The 21,583-nt window shown below is 35.8% G+C and overlaps 2 protein-coding genes across 2 annotated transcripts in view; one reads left to right on the forward strand and one right to left on the reverse strand.

Annotated features, from left to right (window-relative positions):
* LOC129280583 (uncharacterized) overlaps window positions 1–7,647 on the forward strand; it is a 43,283-nt gene extending 35,636 nt beyond the window's left edge. Inside the window, exons 29-34 of the mRNA XM_054916586.2 lie at window positions 1,283–1,471; window positions 2,470–2,583; window positions 3,085–3,303; window positions 4,021–4,146; window positions 4,631–5,498; window positions 5,890–7,647. Coding sequence (XP_054772561.2) covers window positions 1,283–1,471; window positions 2,470–2,583; window positions 3,085–3,303; window positions 4,021–4,146; window positions 4,631–4,830 — 848 coding nt within the window. The 3' untranslated portion in view covers window positions 4,831–5,498; window positions 5,890–7,647. The remainder of the gene's footprint in view (window positions 1–1,282; window positions 1,472–2,469; window positions 2,584–3,084; window positions 3,304–4,020; window positions 4,147–4,630; window positions 5,499–5,889) is intronic.
* A 3,823-nt stretch (window positions 7,648–11,470) lies between these two features.
* Window positions 11,471–20,040, reverse strand: LOC129280474 (uncharacterized). The gene is made up of 5 exons (XM_054916492.2): window positions 19,670–20,040; window positions 16,761–17,033; window positions 16,115–16,138; window positions 15,345–15,441; window positions 11,471–14,276 (listed from the first exon to the last, which is right to left on the reverse strand). The coding sequence occupies exons 1-5, from the start codon at window positions 19,812–19,814 to the stop codon at window positions 13,100–13,102; spliced, it is 1,716 nt and encodes a 571-aa protein (XP_054772467.2). The 5' UTR covers window positions 19,815–20,040; the 3' UTR covers window positions 11,471–13,099.
* Between the last annotated feature and the right edge of the window lie 1,543 nt (window positions 20,041–21,583).

Consider the following 21,583-nt stretch of genomic DNA (forward strand, 5'->3'; position numbering starts at 1 on the left):
TTCAAATATGCTAAATTTTGTGTTATTTGCTGATGACACGTGTGTCTCTATGTCTGGTAGTAATGTTGATTTTCTGTTTAGAGATATGAATTCACAGCTTAAAAAGATCAATGAGTGGATGTTAGTCAATAATTTAATTCTGAATACTTCAAAAACCAATTATATGTTGTTTAGTACATGCAGCCACAAGATAGACAACTTGAAATTATACTATAATAACTTCGAAATTACTTAACTTCACAATGTAAAATTTTTAGGTATTTGGATGACAATTTATCTTGGAACTTTCATATTAAACAGGTCTGTAATAAAATTGCCAAAAAGATTGGGATAATAGCTAAATCTTGCCAACTTTTGCCAACTTCAGTTCTAAAAATGTTATATCATGCTTTTATCACATCTACCATTAACTATAGAGTGATTGCATGGGGATTTACAACTAAAAGAAATATACAGAAAATATTTTATTTTACAAAAACGAGCAATCCGTCTAATAGCTCATTCCGATTACCTCTCTGAAAGTGCACCTCTTTTGCAACGAAACAATATCTTACCGATTCAGAATATCATCTCATTACAGACCTGTTTATTCATGTATCAATGCCACAACCATATGTTACTTAAGTCTTTTCAAGATTATTTTAAAATGAATAATTTGTATCACTCATAGCGAACTAGAAATCGTAACAGTTACCACCCTCCTTTGCCACGTATAGCTTTAACTAGACGATCTGTTTTTTTATTATTTTGGAACACTCTTTTGGAACTCATTACCTAATTCTGTTAAATCATCAAAATCTTTAAATCAATTTAAACGTGCATGTCTCCAAAACAAAACACTTCTAAACACGGCTTTCCATTTATTGCAATAATTTGTTTTCACCCCCTCCTTTTTTCTCTTAGACTTATTTGTAATCATGTTATGATTATGATTATATTGTTATTGTTTATTTTACATGTATTAATTTGATTTATTCTTACTTTGGGGCCAATTTATACAAGCAGTTGTGCTTTCTTTGACCCCTCCACGTGTAATATATCTCTTAATGTCAATGATTTATATATATTTTTAACTGTGGAAATAAATTTTAATTTGAATAGTTAACATTTCGTTATCAATTGAATATTTCAGGATTATGAACATTCAAAACAGTATATACATTGTCATCATAAATGTTGTTGTTACCATAATTATCAAAATCATCATGATATTCATGAAGATTATTGTCAGCACTATCCTGGTTGACGATTTATTCTCTTTGCCGTTACGATTCCAAATAAGGTGCTCTTGGAAGTTGCTATGACAACAGCCAAAGTTGCAACTGTGACGGAGTGCAGACAACGATTCACGATGACAATGGATGGGTAACAGACAGAACCATGCTACCGTTGAAACAAATGAGAGTTGGAGGAATAGAGACTGGCGAGACCGCAACAGTCAGAGTCAGCCAGCTTGAATGTTTTAAGGAAGGTAAGCACTGTGTGGTTTAGTGGTTACAGCGTTGGACTTGTGATGGTAAGGTCGTGAGTTCAGATCACCGCTTATGCATTACCTCTGCTTTAACCGAAAAGGTCCCATATGTAGTAATTTCTGTCGTCTACTTTATAAAGATCAGCCACTGTGATTAATTTAACTTTTGTTTCCCGTGTAACTGGGTATATCAGCTTGGCGTTAATGCAGCGAAAAGCTGCGGCGCCGTGTTCCTATAGAAATTACATTAACGGAAACACACACAGAGGAGATCGTGCAGGGGACGGGTGTGTGTGTGTGTGTGGGTTGGAATTAAGTACTGCATATCATGCAAATATAACTTTTGGAAAGACAACTTCGTTGTCAGTATTGTTATTGTCAGTATTGTGATATCATTTAGAATTTTATAATCTATTTGACACTGCTGTACATTAATTTCTTCCGAAAAGAAATAGACGTCAGCGCCATACATTCTAGATAATTATACAGCAGCTACTTGTAATAATGAATGCAAACATCTTTATTTGGTATTGGGGAATGTAATGCCATTATATTGATCCACTACCTAAACTATTTTACTTACCAAAATCGAATATTCAGTAAAATTGGCAACAGCAAAAAACCTACAAAATATATATTGTTTAGAATCTTATGAAACTCTCGGGAGATTTCTGCTGCGGTCAAGCAAGCCATGCGTCAATTTGCATACAAGGGAGGTCAAACTAAAAGTGAAGATTTTAATTGATACGAGGATAGGAAAGTTAGAAATTAAAAAAGAAGTCCATGTCTGAAGATGTCAATATCCTGGACGTAGCTTTATAATCAAGTGAGATGATTTGGCATGATCAATCAATTTCAGATCAATAATCTTTTGCTGCCAGTTCTTATCATGGACTGAAGGGTTGCCAGATACCGTTGATATGCAGCACTGTGATCGTACTGTAATTATTTCAAAGGAGAGTTTTAACGAAATATGGTGATTTTTTTTTCTTCTCTAGAATCTGGGGCGTTACCTCCATCATCGTGTTATGAGATCAAAGAGAACGGCGAGTCCATAGCTGGAGATTATCTCATTGATCCTGATGGGCCAGGCGGTGAGGAGCCTTTCATAGGTAAGCATAAGCAGGATAAAATTTGAAAAATATATCCCTTTCATCTCTCAAAGGGCTTCAATAATTCAGGAAAATAATAGTATTTTGGATTTATTAATCAGAACATGATTGCAGATATTAACCACAAATGCAAGGTGATTGTTGTAGACCTATTTGTTTTTGCATTTTAATCAAATTATTCAGCGTAATTATAAAGAATTGTGATAACTTTATTTCTTCTCTAGAATCTGGAGCGTTAGTATTATCATTATTATTACTTTTATTATTATCATTATTAAAATACGTCGGCCCAATTTCTTGTAACTTATTCTTGCTTCATTTCCCTTTCTTATATAATATGACCGATTGTTAAATACTATTAATGATGTAACAGCTGTAATTGGCTGCACGTTGTTGCAACTTATATAAGTTATATTATTTTAAGCAATTTTGTACTTTTGAATTTACCGTTCTCGTTTTATTTACTATTCAATCACTTTTACATTTTCCCATCCCATCCAGTTTATTGCGATCCAAGTTTCAACTCCACGCATGCGCAAATGATTATACATCACGACTCTGAAGACCGCAGTCACGTGGTCGATAAAGGCTCGGCTGGAGAATACCAGAAGATGGTGACCTATGATGGCGTCACAATTGAACAGTTTACATCACTCTTTTCAAATGACATCAATGTCATGTTCCTATCCTGTGTACAAGAAATTAAATATGAATGCTACGGTAAGAATCACATAATTTAAGAAAACTCTTATGGAACAAATGTTATAGTTTTATAATAAATAACAAAGGACAATTTTAGCGCACGTGTCTGCCTTTTCTGTGTATATAGGGCCTTAATAAATATACATATATATATTAAATATATTAGAGAGAGAAAGAGAAAGTATACACCTACAAACGATAGGCAAAAATAACCAACGCATTCTTTTTTTTTTTTATATGTCTGACAGTCAAAATGACCAAATCAACCATTTGATTGCCTGAAATCTACCAGAATTTTGATTGGTGTTTATCGGTATGTTACATTGACCAAACCTTCTGAAGAATGAAGAATGATTCTTACTGTCTTTGTTTTTCTCAGAATAGTTGCACAAAGATAGATTGTGCGTTAAAAGTACATACGAACAAGGTATAACAGTAATTATCAGGCCAACAAGAAGAGAGTGGTTGTCATTTGAATATTTCACCTGAAGAAAATAGAGAAGTACATTTAAAAAGTATATTAAAAAATCTCATTATAAAATCGTTTTTTTTTCAATTTGAATAACAAAAGAAACTATTCAAACGGCTGAACAGACCAATTTTTTATTCGAAAAGTAAAAATCAAAGCTTCAAAATTGAACTTCTAAACTGAAGTATAATGTTCCTGAAGAGCCAATTCAATTAACTTATTTTTTAAATATTTCTTGTCTGTTTTGTGTCTCCGTGATGCCAAAGCTTCTACCCTGCTCAAGAATAACATGGGTTGGTTTGTAGACCGTCTGGGAGCTTCAAGAACTAATTTCGGAGTCGCCAATGACAGTATCTCATCATGTTCGTGCGGTGTCGATGGAACTTGCAGCAGTAAGTATACAGCATCAAACTAATTTCGTTTACACATTCCTAACAAAGAGAGGTTAACAAGATAAAATAAGTTAATTTCTGATCTGTTCCAAATTTATTGTTTATTTTTGACTGCTTTTGGCCTAATTCAACATTCGCAAATGAATCATTTTAAAAATGTTTGTAAAAATATTCACTCTATGATATATGTTTCATATTTTCTAACATTTCCAAAATGCGAAAAAACATTATTTTAAATATTTTAAAAATATTATGGCTAAATATTATATGAGGAAGCAAGAAGATTTTTTACCATATAAAGACCATACTTTTTGAAATTTTATGTTTTCCTAACCTTTAGGTAACATGATTATAATTTTTTATAATGTTTTTGTGTTAGCTGAAAAAATTCAGTGCAAACGCCTTGAAAATCAAGTATTTATTATTGTGAACTCTGTGAACAAATACCATCATATCATTTCTCTTAATACTATCTTTACATTAGGCGCATCTGAGGTTTGCAACTGTGACAACGACGCGATCAGCTGGGCGGAAGACACAGGCGACATCAACGACTTCCACGCTTCTTTCCTTCCGGTCACTCAACTACGGTTTGGTGACACCGCTGGGGGTGTAGGAAACGAAGAGGGGTACCACACACTTGGGCCTCTTATCTGCAGTTCTGGACCTAGTAAGTATGGATGAAACTGCTCTGGCCATTTTAAACCATATTCCCGGTGTTCGGGAGAGTGGGACCTACCGGATAGTATTATCCCACTGACAGGTGGCCAGTGCAGGAGGTAAGTAAATCGGCTCGTCGCATGCAGCTAAGATGTGCGTTCCCCGTGCGTGATACCCCGCGCCTTTTGTTCACTTTTGGAAGAACATTGTTCGACTCTGATGAAATGTTTTAAACAAAAATCTTGCGCGGTAAATTGCGCTATCCCGGCTCCCCGCCCCCTCCCCTCAATCCTCAGACCCAAAGACAGGTACAGGTCATCTCTGAGGGATCGTCATGGAATATAACACCAGGTTTGATTAGCTTCTGACGTCCCCGTAACACCAACTAAAGGTACACTCACATCCTGAGCACATCCTGAGCGTACTGCTTTACCAGTCCCTCGGATCAGACGGGTGTTCCTTTCCTTTGGGACGATGTCACCAATCCCTACGGCTCATCCCGGGGATGAACTGCACCTCAAGGGAACCGATGGCGTCGTCAGGCTAGCTGTAAAGGCATGGGATTCAGCATCATCCAAGACACATCCAAGCTGCAGAGACTGGCTGTCATCCGGCGACTGAGGGTACCAAACCAAATAGGACAATTGGACCGAACAAGGAGACTAATTTAATAGTATCATCAAACTCTTCAGGTAAGATTACCTCGATCCAGAATGTACAAACCTCCGAGAAATTATTGAAAGGGAGATAATGAGTAATATTCTTCAACACTGCGAGGTTTCGTTCTTCATTAGTCGTATACGAACTATGCAAGTCTATCTAGTAGATCACAACACTTTTGTTTAAGTGTAAACTTAAATGATGAATTTATATCCATCGCTTACACATGTCATAAACGTATAGTATTTCGAAATCGATTAAGATTTGGTATGATTAATCGAATATGTGAATAAAATTAATAATTGATTCTTTATTGGTTCACTTTTGATTCATTTTCTAAATCGAACACTTGTTATTGGTTAATTTTCTGGAAATTATTTTCTGATTATATTTTTCCCATAATTTATGTTGCATATATTCCAGATGGAGGCATAGCAGAAATATCAGCATCATCACCATTTAATCAGACATCTTGCTTGCCGTCATTAAGAAAAGGATTGTAGTAATAACAGGAGTGACTCAACGGATTCAGAACTTTTAATGATTACGTTGATTTTAAGATTTTGGAAACACGGGAATGTGAACCTATATAACTTATGCGACAAGAAACTATGACCAAATAAACGACATTTATGAGTTCGCTTCGTAAACTTGCTTCAAAATCATTTCCGTTGATTTCATGTCATGTCCATCAAGGAACACTTTTTTCGGCCCAACCTAGTCTTAGGTTGCAGGTCGATTGCAAATGGTGTCCCTCGGGCTCTCTTTTTGGTCAGGCGTTGTTATTTTTTCTGTATATTGTTCAATACATGTGGATATACTTTAAATCGTTTAACGACTGCTATTCATACGATTCCATTCCACTTAATATACTGTTATTGTAATGGAATGCATACTGATTTATTAGAAATAAAACACATAATGTTACAACATGATGTAGTACCCACCAATTGCCAATGCAAATCAATGATTAATGTAATGAAGAACATTAGAATTGCATTGAGTGATTATCTTAAGAGATGTCACTGCAGGGTGAAATGTTTACCTTGAAATTTCAAATCTATAGAGTTTTCAATAAAACCCCAATAAAGTATGAACCTGTAAAACTGGATTTCTAAATATTTTGAGAAGAGTTTAACTTGGATAAGTATTAAGAAACATCCTCCTAGCGTCTAAAGTAATACGGCATGAAGTTAAGTAATTGATGAAGAATGTCATTATCACTTAGGTTTCGCGCAAATCGTATGTTTATGATACGTTGTTCTAAAGTCCCGGTTGGTCATTATGATGTAAAACGATATCCTCATGTAAGGAGTGATGTCATTCAATGCTTTAAATTTTACTCATTTTCTGTGGATTATATAGCATGTCGGTTTCTTAGTTTCAAACTAGCAGACAATATACCCCTAGTACATTTGTGCACGATTTTATGAGGTCTTTACCATGTTAACTGTTCTCAGAGTTCGATTTTATCTACCGGACAGGTTTATTTATTTAAATAAACATCCAAGTTCAAAATTTTGTTGGCGGTCGTAGCCAAGCTTCGGACTACTCAATATACGTTGGCTCACATTACTTGGTATGAAAATAGAACAATCTTTGAAGTGGTAAATTATACTCAGCAATAAGCTAAACCTTGGATGTTTATGCTAAATAACATGATGTCCGCTTGGGAATGTAATATAAGTCATTAAATATACATGTATGATCTCTGCAAGCAATTACCATTTTACAAATATTGTGATTTCGGATTCACAAGAGTTTGGTAATAAATCTATTTCATAGGTTCCAGATACCATATAGTTTTGTATCGTGTTTTGATGAATGAAATGTGATAGGGCCATTTGTGTTAATTGGTACTAAATCCCATTTGTTGATTATAATTGGCGATCTTTTAAGTGGGAAGTAAAAGCTTTGAAAATGCGGTTAAATTTTATTGACCAATGAAACCTGAAAGTAGAAGATTGGAGTGAATTCATTTTAACTTAAAGCTTTCAAATGCTGAACGATTCGTAACCTGTTCAACTGTTTTCATCCTTTCCTTCGAGCACCCTAAATCTATATTTCATTTTATCATGACTTACATATACAATTGCTATGAATCTTTATCTGCTGCTTATTATGTATTTGTTTTAATATTATTTATGAATGATTAAACAAACAACATGCCCTTTAATTCAACACGAGCGCGAATACTCTGGTTGTTATTATTTCAAATGATTCATAGCGTATATATATGATAGTGTTAATTATATGTGTGTGCAGGTGTGTGTTTGTAGCTGGCTATGTGGGTGTGTGAGTATATGTGTAGTTTTTTCTTATTTACTCTCTAGTTTATCACTGTGAATAATTTCTTCTATCACCATCTTTTTGTAATTATTATTATTATTATTATTATTATGTATTCGGCATAATCAAATACATAAACAACATATACAAACAATAGGAATATGAGAGTCACATGGATGCCGGGAAAGGAAAAAGATTAACTAAATAACTAAAACCCGAAGGTCTTCCTTTCCAATCCATGTGACTTTACAAAGATAACATACATACATGTACTACAAAATTGTAAAATACAACTATACAACTATATAGTTGTTGAAGATGACAACAAATTAATGTTCTATATAACACAATTTTTGTTTTGATTTGTTTGTTTCATTAAGGGGCTCCTTCACAAGCTCTGTTTCTTGTTTGATTGGTTTAAATAAACTTGAACTTGAGTATGAGAGAGAGAAAGAGAAAGAGGGTAGAGGGCAGGGGAGATGAAAGGAGTCGTAATGAAAGGATAAATAATTATGCAAAAGAAATAGATGATAGCTGAAGATAAGACATAGAAGTAAAACGCTTTATTGATACCATGGGTATAATGATTAACGGGAAAGCGAAACTGGTGATCAAACCACGAGTTACTTTAAAGAGAAATTCCAGTATTTGCAGTAAACACTGATTTCATGAGAAGGTCTGTAAAACAAGGCTTAATTGTCAGTATATCATCGAGGATCTAGATCTGGTACGGTTACATAAACTGAACTTTGTAAAATCTTGAAATCTACGCTGAAAAATGTTCACACTGAAGATCACCAACACAGATAGGCACACGTGGGACAGTGTATTATTATTGCTAAAATAAAGACCCGACGGAAGTGACCGAATCCGCGCTTATTTTGCTTATTTCTCAGCAATTACACAATTTCTTCCAGAATCCTTTGGCACATATTTTTTATTCATATAAACAGACACTTTGGTGGTCATTATATCAGATTCTGTAAAAAGTCATTTTTAGATCGTTACCAAAACTGGAATTTATCTTTAAGTCAATAATTTATCTCATCACTTATTCAAATTTCTCCTATACAGTGCGTTCCACAAAAAGGAAACCCGTTTTTAGAGACAGATATCATAATTATGAAATATGTTTTGATATTTAAGTTAAGTGTAAACTCCCAATTTAGATATATGAGACCAACATATAGAAAATCGCGCATGGCAGATTAAAAACGTGTCAGAAATCAGAAATGATTTGCGAAGAAACTCACGTGTGAATCTGAATATACTCTCTTTCAGGGATCAGTGAGAGAAACTCAACAAAGAATACAAAAGAAAGGCTAATGAGCCAATCGTCGAATAAGCATGGTCGTCGTATCACGAACCAATCTTGTTCAACTTTTCTGTTCAACCTGATTTCGCATTAAAATTTCAAACTGGTCTTGCTCATAGTCATTAATGCGTGAAGTGTTTGTCTCACATTAGATATCAAAATATGGAAGAACAATTGTATGGTATGATGATGTAAATTAAATATCATGATTCATTTTCCTTTGAAGAAAAGAGACATGGGTATCCCGGTTTCCTTTTTATGGGACGCACTGTATATTAACCTGCTCTGATAGTAAGCTAACTGCTGAATAGGGGATCTAAACACAGTATCATTCGATAGTCATACATCACTCTATAAGTAGATATCACGTGAAAGTGGTTCTTGATATATAGGAAGGGCTCCTGAGCACGCTCATCGCTAGGCTGAAGTATGTCAGCCTTCAATATTATTTTCACACTTTACCACCAAACATTTCTTCGTAAAGTCAGGCAGTCATAGTTATTAAACAAACAAACACACACACACACACACAAATATTAATGGGACTAAATCTACCGTAAGAGTAACATTATCCTCACTTTTCAATACAATTGAATTGTTCCAAATAACATTTGAGTATAAAGTCTCTAGACTACATTTTAATACGAGATTTGAGACGTGACGGAAGTAAAATGATAAATGTACTTGATCACTTAAAGGCTTTCGAAAAGTGTTCATATATTTCCAATTGTTTCTATGAAATTATATTCAAGAGAACAGGTTCCTAATATAGGCCTATAGAACTTTCATTGTCTAAAAAGGTATCATATATGATTGTGTATATCCATGAAATCATGCCCGTGTGTAGCTTGACGGACTTTTGCTCCGATCAAATTTCAAGTCCTTTATTTATTATTGATTAAAGAAAACTGATGTAAAATGTGCACTTGATCGTGCATGTTATCTTCAATCTCAAAACGAAAACAAATACACCCCCCCCAAAAAAAAAAAAAAAAAAAGAAGGAAAAACACATGTAACGTGGCAAGCACGGTCGCTTCGCCTTCTCAATTATGACGTTCCGGGAAAAAGGGTTGAAAATAAGAATGAAAAAGTTCGAACACTTAGCAAAATTATTTTGTTAACCCTAAAGGTCAACCTGACCACTACTAGTATATTGTAATCCACGTCAGAATCTTGTGTTTTTCAGCCATGACTATTATAACCAATGAATGACGTTCTATCTAATATTCATATCGAAACTAAAACTAAAAAATAGCTCCATACAACCGATCGACAATATGATGGGAAACTTCAGGATCATATTGCATTTAGTTTACTTTATCTATACTTTCTGAATTTCCTTTCAACCTAATGAAATGCTTGAGCTTTTTCAAGTGTTCTGTATATAGTTGTCAAGAACTCTGTGCTATTATACACCATGTACATGGGGGTGATACGACATTTGCTCCTGCATCAATTGCTACGGGCTCAACTTCGTCTAAGATGTAGCGTCGGGGTTGGAATAGGGTTTTATGTTGGGTTTAGGGTAGGATATAGTGTTAAAGGGGAATCCAACCCAAATAAAAACTTGTTTTTATGAGAAAAAGAAAATCAGATAAGTTGATAGGTGAAAGTTTGAACAGTATTGGACAAACAACAAGAAAGTTATGAATTTTTAAAAGTTGTAGATATTGGTAATCACTATACTCATGGCAACTTCAAATTGGCCGCATATGGGATGTCATAGTGATGTAAGGCAAGGACTACTCTTCCATGTGCTCCAATACATATTATGGCTAAAATGTCATTTTTCCCAAAAGTTTTATTTAAAATTATATTTTTCTTTCATGAGGACATTAAACAAAATACTACCTGGGTTATATTTAGATTACTGCCCCAGGGGAATGGGTACTTAGGAGAAAACCACAAATCCCTGATAATAAAGTACATGGCCTATGGAAAAGTTGTCCTTGCCCCTTGTCATAATTTACTTACCCAGTTGCCAATTTGAAATCTACATACTATTAGTGATCTCAATTTTAAAGCAGCTATAACTTTCTTATTGCTTGTCCGATTTCTTTCAAATTTTCACCATCCTGTTTAATTTATTTGTCTCCTTCCCAACACAATATTTTATGGCAAAGGTTGGATTCCCCTTTAAACCCATGGTTGAATTGTTGAAATGTCATGGAACCTGTACACGGACAACACTTCTAATTAATCTATATTCATTTTTGCAAAATGATATTGTACATGTCATTTCCTATTACGGGTCTTGTTTCAGCAAAATGAACCTCGGTGGAATTTAAGACCAACCGCCCCAACCGCAAAATATAAAAATAAATGAAATAAAATAAATGGAAAGAAAAGGAAAAGGCACATGCTTACGCAGAACAAATCCAACAAACATTTCAAGATATCGGGAAGCAATACCAATTTAATATTTGAAAGCACGAGATCATCATTTTCACATTAAAACACTTTAAACATTTATCTTTTTATTTCTTTGTGTTCACCATAATGGGCTAGTTACATAGAAACCAAAACTAACTGGTGTATTTATTACTCATACATAATATTTAACTTGGGCGAAACAACGAAAATAACCCACTCAATGGATGTCTAAGTGCATGACAAAACACGCTGCACAACCATGACAACACAGAAGTTTTAAATACGTATAAAACATTATCATATTGCATTATACCTGTCGGCAAATCGATTTGTTTGGGCGTTATTCAGAGGATACGCTATGCTCTGGGATGGGGGGGGGGGGGGGTGACCACCACAAATGAATCTCTAAGGAACAACATGAGAAAAAAGGAGGTTAAAACAGAAAGTCATGAAAATGTGCTATAAAGCGAGACAATAGGGTTTTGTTCAACTATACTGCTATCATTTAACTGAGGGGAAAATGACGTCACCTTGCCCATTCCTTCAAAATATCCTGACGCCGCCTCTGGTAGGACTATATTTAGGCCTTCTTATTCTTTTGAAATTGCAGTCCAGCCATATGTAACCTATAGAGTAATATTATACCTAATGTTAACGTATTTGAATGAAAAATCAATAAATATCATGCGAAATCCGATAAGATACATTGTTTATTATCTATGTAATGCATTTTAGTGGATAGCATTTTGGCCATGATTTCCAGGTGCAGTATCAGAGCGTATTGTATTTTCTTTAAGGGACAGCGAAAAATTTCCACTCTTTACATTGCTTTCTACATTCATGCACTAGGCCTATATAAAGAGTGGTATTTCTTGCTGTCCGATATAATGTACATGCAAATACTGTCAATACGAACAACGTATATTAAAACGATGTAATTCAATAAAATGGAAACAAAACAGGAAAGGACTGCATAATATTACCCCGGCTATAATTGCCCCGCTGCATGGGCTCCGTAACAGAAAGGTTTGCAACCAATCACAAAAAATACCAATGACCAATCAAGATCATCGTTGCATGCGCTCTCGGTTTAAAATACTGACCGGGCACCAATCAGTGCGGTTCTCTCATATTTGCGATTCATCGCAAACCTTTGAGTTACGGAGCCCAGGATTAATATGCTTTGAAAATTAGGTTAATACTGTTTACAAACTCTTCTTTGCCACTCTGGCCACATAATTCTAATAGAATGATGAGTGAGTGCTTTATAAATACTGAACATGATGGTTATTTACATTTCGATTAGCATAATGCAAGTCTTTTCTAGAAATCCATGAAGTTTACTTGTAAAGTCTTGTGCTGATAATCTCACAATGCACCACATATTGTATACTGTACATAATATGTTGTCATAAATATTTGAAATTATCTCTTAAAAGAATAATTTCATGTAAGTATTGGGATCATTACCGCTACAGGTAGGCCTATATACATTACAGTTTCATGGCTATGTACAAATAATTATGCTCGAATCTTCTGGTTATGACTTGATAAGGTCCAAGTATCACTGTTTTTGCGCGCAAAATGCTTGTAAATGTGGTGGGAGATTGGGGGTATCATTTGCAAATATCTCGAAAGTAGCAGAAAACGAATTTCTAAGATGGATCATAAAGAATATTATCAATCATCCCATTATCTCCACCCACTTCGTTGCGATTAGCTTGCCTATGCTTACATGTACAAGGTAAGAATCTAAGGTTACTCTGCCCTGGAATTGCTGCATAGTCATACTGTTGGTCAGAAGACCCTGAACAGGTAGGAGTGTCTTTGGAGCCTTGGTGGCCATTTGCTTTCATCGCAGAACATGGCTCTGATTGTTCAATCGAGTATTCACTAGGCTCTAGGACGAAGTACTCCGAGCTGGAGAACTGTTGTCCCTCATTCATTTCCCCCACTGTTTTTTCTCCTTGGTCAGGCTCTAATGTATGATAATATTCACCAGGCATATCATCGTTTTCGACAGCTTCTGGCTTCTCAACTCGGTGAATAATGGGTGGAGGATTGTCGTCGGATCGTGGTGGTGGTCGTTGGTTACTTCTCCCTTCACTGTTGTTTCCTACGGTATCTCTTTCACAAGGTAGGGCCAGCATACTCCTTTTCTTAGAGCTGGCTGACATTTCTTTACTACTCTTCGAACTTTTCTGCAGGTGGGCATCTCTTCTTGGACCTCTACCCGCTTCTCCTACCGAAGGTTTTCTTGGTTCCCGTGCAACCTCCCTCGGCCACCTTCCCCGTGAATCATTGACACTTCCATCAGCCCCGTATGACCGTTTATCTGACCATTTCACCGACCCTACACGCCTGTTGGAGTATGCACCAGGGGTTCGCTGATCGGATCCGGACCCTCCTTGACGCCTTCTCTTCCTGCAGCTGCATTGCACGCCGTGTTTACGATCTGAGCAACAAAACTCGGGGATTGAGCCACCCCCTTGACATTTTCCCCTATCTTCTGTGACATTCTGCATGCCTGTCGGATTTCGCATTGAATGTGCAGAACTTGGCTGGAGACCCCGTGGTAACGAGTGGGATCCTTGACGATTGCCCCTTCTGCTCTGGATGCGATCAGACGAAGTGGTGTGATCATACGTGTCTTCAGACGACAAAGTTAACTCTGAAACAGAATATCCATTGCTGGTGTTAACAAGATGATGTCGACTGGGTCCTGCAATACTGTAGATATTGCTCACACTCTGAGGTCTTTGGGGTTGAGATGTAAGTTCTGTTGGCGTGGAGCTATCGGTTTGCTCTCTGGCGTGTCTCCTCTTACGTCTCCTATTCGAATGAATAAAATGAAAGCAAACATACATTTAGGCCTTTCTTTCGCTTGAATATGAAATTATGATACAGTGATTTTTAGATACAGTAAATACCACACTAAGAGTTGAATCTATGGCTTTCAAAAACTGAAATGAACCTCTGAGATGCAATCCTACGCAAGGTACAGCTTCTGGGTGAGGAAGGTGACATGGGATGAGACTACTCGAATCCTTACATGAACAAAAAGGCATTTTAGAGAATCAGGATACAGTGACTGATATAATACCTAGGTATTAATAAAGAAAGAAATAAAATGAAGAAAGAAAGAGAGAAATCAAAATAAGAAGAAAGAAAGAAAGAATAAATAAATAAAAGAGTTCTATTGACCCTAACATTTGCACTTATTTCAAATAATGTTCATTCGCCAAAAAAAATCCTTAGTGTGCATCTACCGTAAGACTACTGTAAGCACGATAAAGTCTGAATTATATCTTGCTAGTGTAGGCTTATATTAAAAATGTGCAAAATATGATTTATGTTTTTCTAGCAGTGGTTATCTAACGATTCTTATTTATCAAAATCAACAGCAGCAACAAATCGTAAAACCCAAAAGTTTACTTTTATTTTGTTGAAATCAAAATTTCTTGCACCGCTTGTTCAACTCAGCATCTTGTGTGTGTGTGTGTGTGTGTGTGGGTGTGATTTTTTCTGTATTCTTTCCATTCTTTCGTTTGCATTTAAAAGATGCAAGTCGCAAACTTTCGATAAAGTTATTACACAGCTCTATTAAATAAATACGGGGATACGATGCATATTTTAAAATATATTTCTTACTCGTAATATTCATCAAAGTATTGCATGACAGGATACTCTCACGAATGACTAATCTCTCTCACTTCCACAATATGTTGAATTGAATTTATTCAAACCAGTCAAAGGAGAACAAAGTACAAACAAAATAAATGGTTACATTATAAAGAACTGAAACAAATGACAGGTTTGGGACCCCAAAGAAGCACAGCTTGTAATCAGGGGCCCCTGCATATGATATTTTACTCAAACATGGAATAACTATGGGTGTACCTTTCACTTATTGAAACGAAGAAGCATACGAAGCACGTTGTAACTACGATCCCACCACATACGATAGCTAATATCAAAATCTTGTTACCTGGGGGATCTAGGGGTAAACGAAATAAAATATACGATATTTGTTTAAAACCATTTTTTTTTTCAAATATGCAAAGCGCTAAAGAAAACGATGGCACTCTTTAATATACAATCATAATGATCACTATCATAAGATAAGTGTTAACTAACCTTCTGAAAGAAAAAAAAATTACCAATAGAAGGGAAACAGGAAATTTTGTTTATTTTTTTCTTACAAAGAATCAACAGCTTTTACTAATAGGTAAAATTTGAATGGTAGATGACATAATTCACAATTTTGACAAGTAGCAAAGCTTGCCAAAGGCAGGTGTTAGCATAATTCTGACAAAACCTATTCGATCTATGATGGTAAATAGTCGTATTCGGGAATTATTCTTAGTGCCAAATGTGTAAACATGTTAAACAGTTTAACGGAGCCGATAAGGAGGGCATTATTGCATTTTCAAATTGAAACTTAGTGAGAATTAGCACCAATTTTGTGAAAATATTACCTCATCTACTCCCGTTACAAATTGTTCCTGAGAAGATGGAAGAAACTGATAATAGTATTAAAAACAGAAAAATTAATAATATTTAAACAGAATACCTCGAATAATATATCAATTATATTGATTAAAAAGAAATAAAATGTTTAAAATATGAGATACCTTTTAATAATCATTTATCGTAATCTGTAAACATACCTGATGCTTCATTCTCAAATGTGCCTGAAAAAATAAACAAACGATATGATTTTAATTAAGTCAACTTGAAGATATGTCAGAAAATCAATTAAGATATGCCTCATAACAATTAATAAACAATCTTAATTGCGTAAAAGTATTAAGCAAACACAAAACATTAAATACTGTTAAGTATGATATATCGGGAAAACAAGCAGATAAACAAACTCATAATCTTTTAAAACACATCAAAGCAATATGTTTACATCCAAAATCCATTAAAGATGGATGAAGTATTTTCAAATGCTGCGGTTATCAAAACGTTCAACGAATTGATTATTTGCATTGTTATCTGAATCTAGTCAATATAATAAGTCACTGTGTAAAAGAGCCAAAAGTTTCTAGGGCCACGTCAAGGCATATGCAATGCATGCGGAAAAAAATATGATGAGCGAGCAAAACTTTTCGGCCTTTTACCAAATAATGACAAATCTAATTTTATGATGTGTGTTGACATAGTTTTCAACAAATAATATCACTTTGGACAATTTTCATTTCCTTTCTCTATTTGTTTTGTTTATTTTTGTGAGGGGGGGGGGGGGGGCGAGGAGAGGGCAGAGCCACCTCATTCTGTACGACAGTACAAAAATACTTCGACGGATCTTACCGCTTCTATATACTTGATAGAATCCTATACCCCCGCATGGCCAAAGGACATCTGCGGGGCTTTTTTCACAGGGAATACCACATTTTCTATCGCACATTCGATTCTTTATTTGACAGGTAAAGTTTCCACAGGAACACAAGTATCCAAGTGATAAGGCTGAGGAGGAATGGTTACCATCTTTACATTGGCTGGTACATTCGTCTATATCAGTGACATTTGAAGTTCTAACCGTCTCAATACAAGTATAGTTGAAACAACCAATGTATTCCATATCTGAGGAGAGGAAATAAACGAGACTAAATATATGTAAGATTATATCTTTTCAGGTGCAAAAATTATTGATATCTATCTAGACAAGAATAGACCTAAAGTAATTTGTCACAACGTTTGCTTCACTTTTTAACGTCGAGAGTACGATTTAAAACACACCTTAACCCTTAATGCAACAATTAATCATGCAAATGAAAGTTATTTTACATTTCAAGCGCGGGACTGTAAAAGACAACGCTGAGAAAAGTGTGGTATTTTTTTTGGAATCTTGAAGCTTACATCATAGAACCACGGATCAATCCACGCAAGGACCAGGGCGGAGACTCTAAGAACCTTGGTCACATTTGCTACGGCCGCCGTAGATTCTAAAATTTATACGGCGAGTAGCAATTCTACGGTCGCCTCAGAATTTCCACGGCCACTTACTCTAGCGGTCACATATGTTACGGTCGCCGCACGGCGTATTTTTTTATTTATGGGGAAAAAATCTGCGGCTGACGTCTGTCCTTGAAATCATGACGTACGGCCGCCCTAGGGCGACCCTGCGCTGGCCGTAGGTTTTTGACAAATACTACGGCAGACGCGAGGTGGCCGCAAGGCGCCCTCACGGCGGCCGCAGGGGGACTATACAGTGAGTATACCCAGAGAGACATCTCTATGGTATACCATGAATTGCTTGTCACATTCATCATGATATTTTATATTAGACGTTTCATTTTAGAAAGTTTTCAAAGTGTCGCACCATGCCCAAGTGTGTATTCTGGGGAGGAGGGAGGGGGGAGGGGGGAGGGTTCGGGGCCTGGGCCCCCGGGTAGGCGAAAAGGGGGCGCCAAAAAGAGGGAGGAAAGAAAGGGAAAGAAAAGGGAGATAAAAAAGGAGGGAGAAAGAAGAGAAAGAGAAAAGAAAGAGAGAAGGAAACAAGAAGAAGGGAAAAGGAGAGAAGAGAAAAGGGGGAGGTGTAATAAAAGTGCGGGGGCGCCAAATTGATGTTCGACCTAGGAAGGGGGGGGGGGTCGCCAAATTAATGTTCGACACTGATCTGAATGTTATACGATCAGTAATGTTCGACTTAGGAAGGGGGGGGGGGGCAAATTCGACCTTTGGTGTGATTCGCGCTTCGCGCTCGCATCGAATGATAGTTAGATGACATCCTGTTAATGATTACCTAAATTGCGTAGAATGTCTAGTTATGGAACGGAATATAAAAAAAGTTCAGCTCGCGCTTCGCGCTCGCATCGAATAATTTTTAAGTGCCCATCCTGTTCATGATTACCATTAATGCTTAGAATTTCCAAACTTTGGGTCATTTTGGAATATAGACAATTTTCAGCTCGCCCTGACAGATAGATAGATACCCATCCTGCTCATCCTTACAACACTTCTCAGAATATTCTATTTTCAGGTCTATACAGAAGCTATCAAAAATCTCGTTCGCATTATTTATTTGGACTTATGAAATAAATCTCCCTTAACCATGTTAACTTGTTTGTATGAATAAAGTTAAGATGTTACTAAATGCGTTAGTCTTAAGTAAGAACTACACCCTAGGAAACAACAACAAAAATCAGCATTTAACTCCCCCTGATAATAATAATAATGATAATTATAATAACGTCATATTTTACCAAAGTTAGCCGCTGGTGAAAGGGCAATATCTGTGCTTCCTGGTCACATTTGTTCTAAAAAAAGTGGTATTGCATATTCATGGATAGTTTGCTTGTTATTAAGTCATCATTAAAAAAGTGGTCTGTAGTTGCCCTCTTTCATGTGATTATGAAATAAGATAATTCAACATGCATTTAAGGCACCTGTTTGCCTGACGAGGAGGGTTCACCATTTTTTCCCGAAAAAGTACACATGCATATGGGCCAAAATTATAGGTCGGGGCCCCCGAGGTGCAAAATTATAAATACGCGCCTGGTGGCTCCCGAGCAGATAACACAAAAGGAGAAGGGGAAAGGAGGGAAGAAAAACACGAGGGCAGCCGCACGGCCACCGTTTGCTCGACGTACGGCCGCCGTAGACCGTTCTACGCCATGCCTACGGCATTTTCTTTTCTACGCTTGCCGTAGAAATTAGACATGCCTACGGCAAGTCTAATTTCTACGGCAAGCGTAGAAAAGAAAAAATGTTATAACTCCAAGTTAAAATTCTACGGCCACCCCTTCGGCCTGTAAAAAGTAGGACTCCGCCGTACGTCGACCCTGCGGCCACCGCAGAAATCTCTCGAATTCAGGTATCTACGGCCGCCGTAGAGCAAATGTGACCAAGGTATCCTGTACATGGGATATCATGTTTACTGGCCGTAGCCAGTCAACTTGTAAGAATGAATTTAAAAATTAAAATAAACCAACAGTTTGTTTGATTTCAAAACACGAAATAAATACATGTCGGCATCTGAAGTCGGTTGGTAAGCGTAGGATTATGCGCATGAATCGGACTCAACTGTATCGCACTGAATACGTTGCATCCTTTCTTGAAGTTCGTGATACAGTACAGATAAAAACAATTTTAATACCCATATTCATCATTTTCTGGATAGAAAATAGCCTACAAATTGAATCCATAACATTGTCATAAATATAAGATTAAAACAAGATCTCGATCGTCTGTAAAAGAAAGTGGCAGTTGAGACTCACATCCGGAAGTACGATTAGCTGAATAATCATTACAAAGAGGGTCCAAGGCACCCGGGGTAGCAATTGTCTCGCTTGAAACAAAAATGATCAATTGCTGAATCAAACACGCGACGACACCATTACTCCAACGACCGAAAAGCGCCATGTTGCACAAAAATGATAACCTCGCCTCTTGGTGGCGGAAAATCGATGACGAAAACAATTTGTTAAATGTCTTTTCTTTGTAAAATCAAGTCCATGTATTGGGAAACTTTAAAGCTTTGCCACGATGGCACAAAACCACTGTCCTCATTACTAGGGATACTTCACACCTTGTATAACCGTGATAACCGAGCCTTCCCCCCTCGACCACTGATGAGGAAGTATTCAGTGGATACGACAATATCATTTGGTCTCTATTAACACGATTGTCTCATGCACGACCAGTGAAGGCAAAATTGTCAGTCATGTGAGCATCCAAGCAATTGTTATCGGGGAAAACAAAACTAAAACCCAACATGTGCAAGGATTCTTTTAATGGTACAAAACAGTCTACATAACCGTGCTTCTAATTATCAATCGAACTTTCTTTTAGTTTTTGTCATTATCATGATTATTGGGCGTAATCTAGTTTCAAGTTTAAGTCTATTTTCTTTCCACTGAAAGTCACAAACAAATACATCCATTCATATACAATATCAATGAGGTAAATCAGTAAGGATAAACTCATATACAATGTGCCGAGAATATAAGATATACAGTATGGAAAAGAGGTTGTCTGTAAATGCAAAAGACAAAATTATTAAGAATACCAACAGTCTCCATGAAAAACAAATGCAGATAAGAAAAGGCTAAATAAAAGGTTAAAGAGATATACAGAAGGGATATAAAAAAAAAACTAGATTAGAAAAAATGTGAATACACTTGTCCCATATAATGCAAGGAGTGCTAATCTAGTTTTCTACAGTGAGTTTAAAGACAGATCTATCACTTTGACCAAAAATAACAGAAAAAATAAGTAGTTGCAACGCTCAGTATCGGGAGTTAAATACATGTATATATATATATCTATATAATACGAAGAGCTCGATTCCAAAACGATCTAAATTAATTTTTGATACAAATATAATGTATCTTAGACATGGGAATCAAATGCAACATATCGCATTTGATTTTTTTTAAGTTGGCAAAAATTGATTGCAAATTTGAGTTTTGTTCCAAAGGAGCTTAATCCAAAACAGTTTTGCTCCAAAAGGAGCTAAATTCACTATACCGTTATTTTTTTTCCTGTTTTACATAAAGTTATGTATTCAATCTATTGAGTACATGTTCTGGATACAAGTTTACACAATCAGTGCAAATTTTGCTGAAAATAACATAATTCTACAATCTTTATTAATATTTTTGGATTTAGCTTCTTTTGGAATTTTTCGAAAAGTCACCGTCCTTAGAAAAGAAGACAAAATATCATATTTTTCTTTTTGTAATTTGCAAATAATAAACATCGGAAAAAGATGTAAAATGTACCATGCTAGCCATATTTATGTGCTTCGTGTACAATTTCCAATATCAAATATGTAAAAATTGCCAAAAATTGACACTTTACTAAGGTTCTGTTCCAAAAGGAGCTAAATCCATGAAAAATAAAATTTCCAAAATTCTTTAAAAATTGATGAATGCTAAATTTTTGAAATCATGATTTAATCAACCCAAGATGATAGTACAATCATATATATTAAAATAAAACAGCAGTGGCTGAGGGAAAGTGGTGAATTAAAAAAACCTTCAAGTGATTTACAGAAAAATATCAAAAGTGGATTTAGCTCTTTAAGAACAAAACTCTTCATGTAAGGAAAAGGTAAGAAAATAACAGTAATGCAGTACGATATATAACATTGTCACGTTTCACAATAGGTGTACAATATAAGATTTTAT

This window comes from Lytechinus pictus, chromosome 17 (assembly GCF_037042905.1).
Source record: "Lytechinus pictus isolate F3 Inbred chromosome 17, Lp3.0, whole genome shotgun sequence".
NCBI classification, from domain to species: Eukaryota; Metazoa; Echinodermata; class Echinoidea; order Temnopleuroida; family Toxopneustidae; genus Lytechinus; species Lytechinus pictus.

Excerpts from the sequence above, each read along its gene's own strand:
- LOC129280474 (XM_054916492.2), bottom strand. The coding sequence starts at position 19,814 with ATGGCGCTTTTCGGTCGTTGGAGTAATGGTGTCGTCGCGTGTTTGATT. Across the intron at positions 16,139-16,760 it reads CTATCAAGTATATAGAAGCG|GCACATTTGAGAATGAAGCA; the intron begins GTAAGATCCGTC and ends TTATTTTTTCAG. Across the intron at positions 14,277-15,344 it reads TTCGTTTCAATAAGTGAAAG|GAGACGTAAGAGGAGACACG; the intron begins GTACACCCATAG and ends TCATTCGAATAG.